The sequence below is a fragment of the Miscanthus floridulus genome, chromosome 18, assembly GCF_019320115.1.
Source record: "Miscanthus floridulus cultivar M001 chromosome 18, ASM1932011v1, whole genome shotgun sequence".
NCBI classification, from domain to species: domain Eukaryota; kingdom Viridiplantae; phylum Streptophyta; class Magnoliopsida; order Poales; family Poaceae; genus Miscanthus; species Miscanthus floridulus.
The window spans coordinates 126,288,204-126,291,745 of record NC_089597.1 but is presented as its reverse complement, the minus strand read 5'-3'; the positions used below and the strand labels follow the sequence as shown (position 1 = coordinate 126,291,745).

The following is a 3,542-nucleotide window of genomic DNA, read 5'->3' as shown; positions in this document are numbered from 1 at the left end:
GAACTTGGCTTCGAAAATTGATCAATTTACTGATCAGTAAACACCAAGCGATATAAATTATGATAGCTATCGTTTTAAAAAAATTATGATAGTTATGCTTTCCTCGAACCTATTTGTGCTTGTATAAATTATTCTTTCCTCGAACCTATTTGTGCTTGTATAAACAGATGTCCCAAATCCAGCATCTTCTGAGGAATTGAGAGCCTTTTCTCCCTAATTTTTTTTCCTGTTGAATTTATGAGGAATTGAGCCTTTTCTCCCTAATTTTTTTCCTGTTTAATTTCAGTCAGGTCCTGGTTGCAGTTGGCTCATGCTCTTTGTCAGAGTTGACCAATAAAGTTTTGGAGATACTATTAGATTGTTGATGGTAGTAGGTTAACACTCTGCCTAGTCTTTGCAGCCACAGCTTAGAATGAATACAGCTGAATTAAAAGGAATCCTACATTCCCAGAAACAAGCTAAATATTTTAGTTGCTTCTGAATTCCTGTTAGTCTGTTATTTGCGAAAGATCGTGCGTCAACAGTTCAGCACCAGGCACCAGCCATGGGTTCATCAACAATCTGACTGAAAATTTTAGATTGTTGATGGTAGTAGGTTAATACTCTGCCTAGTGTTTGCAGCCACAACTTAGAACGAATACAGCTGAATTAAAAGGAATCCGACATTCCCAGAAGCAAGCTAGTAAGATTTTAGTTGTTTCTGAATTCCTTTTAGTCTGTACCTGCTAAAGACCGTGCATCAACAGTTCAGCACCAGGCACCAGCCATGGTGGGTTCATCAACAGTCTCAGTGAATTTTTTTTATTGCTGTACTTAACTATTCTATATCACAGGATCTTAGTTCACAAACAGCCATGGGATCAACAATGACAGAAGAATCAACTGAAATCTCAAGAAAAGCTTTTTGATATTCATATACTTAACTATTGCATTATATAGGATAATCACGATCTTTCACAAATCATTGAGAGACCGTGCATCAGCAGTTGAGGACCAGCCATGGGATCAACAATGACATAAAGAATCAACAGAAATCTCAGTGGACAATTTATTTGTATGCTTAATTATTATAGGATAATCCTGATATTATTTCACAAATCATATAGGTGACCTATTACAAATGGTACAGTCCAATGCCAATGCAATTCCTCCAGGAGAATGACTAGATGTAGATCAGCAGCCAGCAGATTGCAACTCTCAACCCTCAACCTGGGTCCCTGGTGCAGGCTGTTCATGTTGTTGCATGAATGACTCGTAGGTCTCCACCCTGGTCTTGGATTCAGGCTGTTCGAGTTCATGCATGAAACCATTCGTCATCGCAAGGAAATCCTTCATATGCAGTTTCTTCCACTCCTGTCGGCAAGAGATAATCTTTGTAGTTAGAAAGCACAAGGCCACATATGTACATACCACATTTTGGGCTATGGGTGTAAATGGAAACAGATAGATGAGGACGTGGAAGACGTATTGATAAAGAGTAGTTGCCGGAATTATGCTAACAAATTGCTACATTCACAGAGTGTGGTTGCAATGGGAATTTAGATCCTGAGGATGGCAATGGCTGATAGAGTTCAGCATTTGATAGGATCCTAAGGTAGCTGCAGTTCTCCTATGGCCATAGCGTGACGATACATTATAGATAGAATTCACGAGGATCAAGTGTGGGGATTAAAGAATCAGAATAATCACATAGCGTTAACATCCCAGGACTGCAGGAAACAAGTTTCCTCACCTCAAAATCCCATTCGCCATAAAGATTGGGGTCCTCTGCATCACTCCATACATAAGCGTCAGCCAGCATTTTATCTGAAGAGTCCTACAATGCAAAACCACATTTCTTTTAGCAAAGCACCTCTAGATGAGAAATCACAGACTGCAAGTAGTGCTAGTATTTCCAGGGTAAAACAAGAACCAAACACAATGAACGATGGCTTTCCAGTTAAAATCCCCTAGGATGGCATTCCAAGGATGAACAGATGAGGGGAAGCATGATTGTTCGTGCAAAAGTTTGTAGAGAACAAGGTATTCATAATCGACCTGGTAGCTGATATCATATGGAAGATCTGATCTCGTACTGAAAAAAATGGTGCCTTAGGAGATGGTACTGTAGTTACAGCTCCAGGTTAGACTAAAGCAGAAACGACACTGGTCATACTGTATCTTGTCGGTTAGGCAGCGTGGAAACAACTGAATTCCTAGTAGAGTTGGTTTCATTCCTTCACTAATCACCATATATTTGCCTGTATATAATAATGGCTCAGATCAAATGCCAGATTTACTTACAGCCAATGATATCTCAACTCTTGTCCTCGTGTACTCCACATCTTCAAACGCATCCAGAATTTGGAGCTCTTCATCAGTAACACCCGTCATAACCTGCAGAACCAATTAGTAGCATAGTAATAAATAAAAAGTAAGTGGAGGAGCAATATTTGATTCTTGAAACTCAAACAGTTCTATGTGACAGCAACCAACAAACCATCCCAGCAACTTTCTTGCTTTCAACGGGCAGGATCGCCGGGTAAATGCGGCCCTTGATGTTGAACCGGTGGCTGCAGAAAAATGGCCGTAGCGTGTTAAAACTGAACTTGCAGGTTGAAAGCTAAAGTAAGCAAATATATACATTATGATGAATCTCTCGCTGTTGGCGTGTGTGGCGCGCACACAGATATAATATGCACATCCGCTCCATGAATCGGTGAACCATCGCATGATCGCAACTTGCGGAAATAGTAATACTCATCTACTTGTCCAACTGACGCAGTGACGAGGAAGGTGGGGAGAGCATCTCGTCACGTTGGCCCCGCAAAAAAACAAACAAAGGCAATGCAATCGGCACGGCGTTAGCGCGCAACAGCGCCGTAGCAGACGACGACGGGGAAACGAAAGCGACGCCCCCGCAGGGAACCGAGGGGCGAGGGGCACCACCAACACCAAGGCGGGGAAGGCGGAGGGAGGGCAAGTGGGGAGGAGGTTCGAGGGAGGGGCGGGCGTACTAGTTTGGGAGGAGCGCTGGGGCGGCGGGCGGGACGCGCTTGAGGATGGTGCGGACCACCTCGTCCGCCATCAGGCTCCCGTAGACGAAGACGGTGTGCGCCCCGGCCGCGGCGGCGGGAGCAGGGGGAGGCGGCGGCTGCGGCGTCGTCGCCATGGCGATCGAGGTGCGGCTGGGGAGCGTCTGGTTCGGGTGCCCGTTGGCTGGCTCCGCGCCGCGCCGCTTGTCGAGGGCTGTCAGGGTGCGGCTGGGCTGCGTGCGGCTTTAAGGCTCAATTTTTTGCAATTTGTTTTTTTAAAGAAAAATTAAGTTTGGCCTATCGGGAGACGTAAACTCATCTTTAACCTTGGGGCTCGACATCGGAACTCATGGCTCCAAGGTAACACGTCTCGGCGCCACAGATTTTGGCTCTGAGGTGCCTGACCGCGCACAACAGGGCATCCTAAGTGGTGTTGACGTGGCCGGTACCTCAGAGCCACAGATCTTAACGCCGAGCATGGATTCAAAACCCACGGTCAAGTTTCCCTTGCCGAGGCTGCTTTCATTT

The 3,542-nt window shown here is 45.1% G+C and overlaps 1 protein-coding gene across 1 annotated transcript; it reads right to left on the bottom strand.

Annotated features, from left to right (window-relative positions):
* Positions 1 to 1,026: 1,026 nt before the first annotated feature.
* On the bottom strand, positions 1,027 to 3,246 carry LOC136521369 (AIG2-like protein D). Its single transcript, XM_066515104.1, has 5 exons — positions 2,997 to 3,246; positions 2,480 to 2,552; positions 2,284 to 2,376; positions 1,733 to 1,816; positions 1,027 to 1,353 (listed from the first exon to the last, which is right to left on the bottom strand). Exons 1-5 carry the CDS (start codon positions 3,149 to 3,151, stop codon positions 1,198 to 1,200), a joined length of 561 nt encoding a protein of 186 aa, XP_066371201.1. The 5' UTR covers positions 3,152 to 3,246; the 3' UTR covers positions 1,027 to 1,197.
* Positions 3,247 to 3,542: the final 296 nt, after the last annotated feature.

Bases quoted from the DNA above. Each gene is read 5' to 3' on its own strand.
- LOC136521369 (XM_066515104.1), bottom strand. From the start codon at position 3,151: ATGGCGACGACGCCGCAGCCGCCGCCTCCCCCTGCTCCCGCCGCCGCG. The intron at 1,817-2,283 runs GTAAGTAAATCT...TTTGCATTGTAG, and splicing joins GAGTTGAGATATCATTGGCT to GACTCTTCAGATAAAATGCT. The intron at 1,354-1,732 runs GTGAGGAAACTT...TCTTGCCGACAG, and splicing joins ATGGCGAATGGGATTTTGAG to GAGTGGAAGAAACTGCATAT.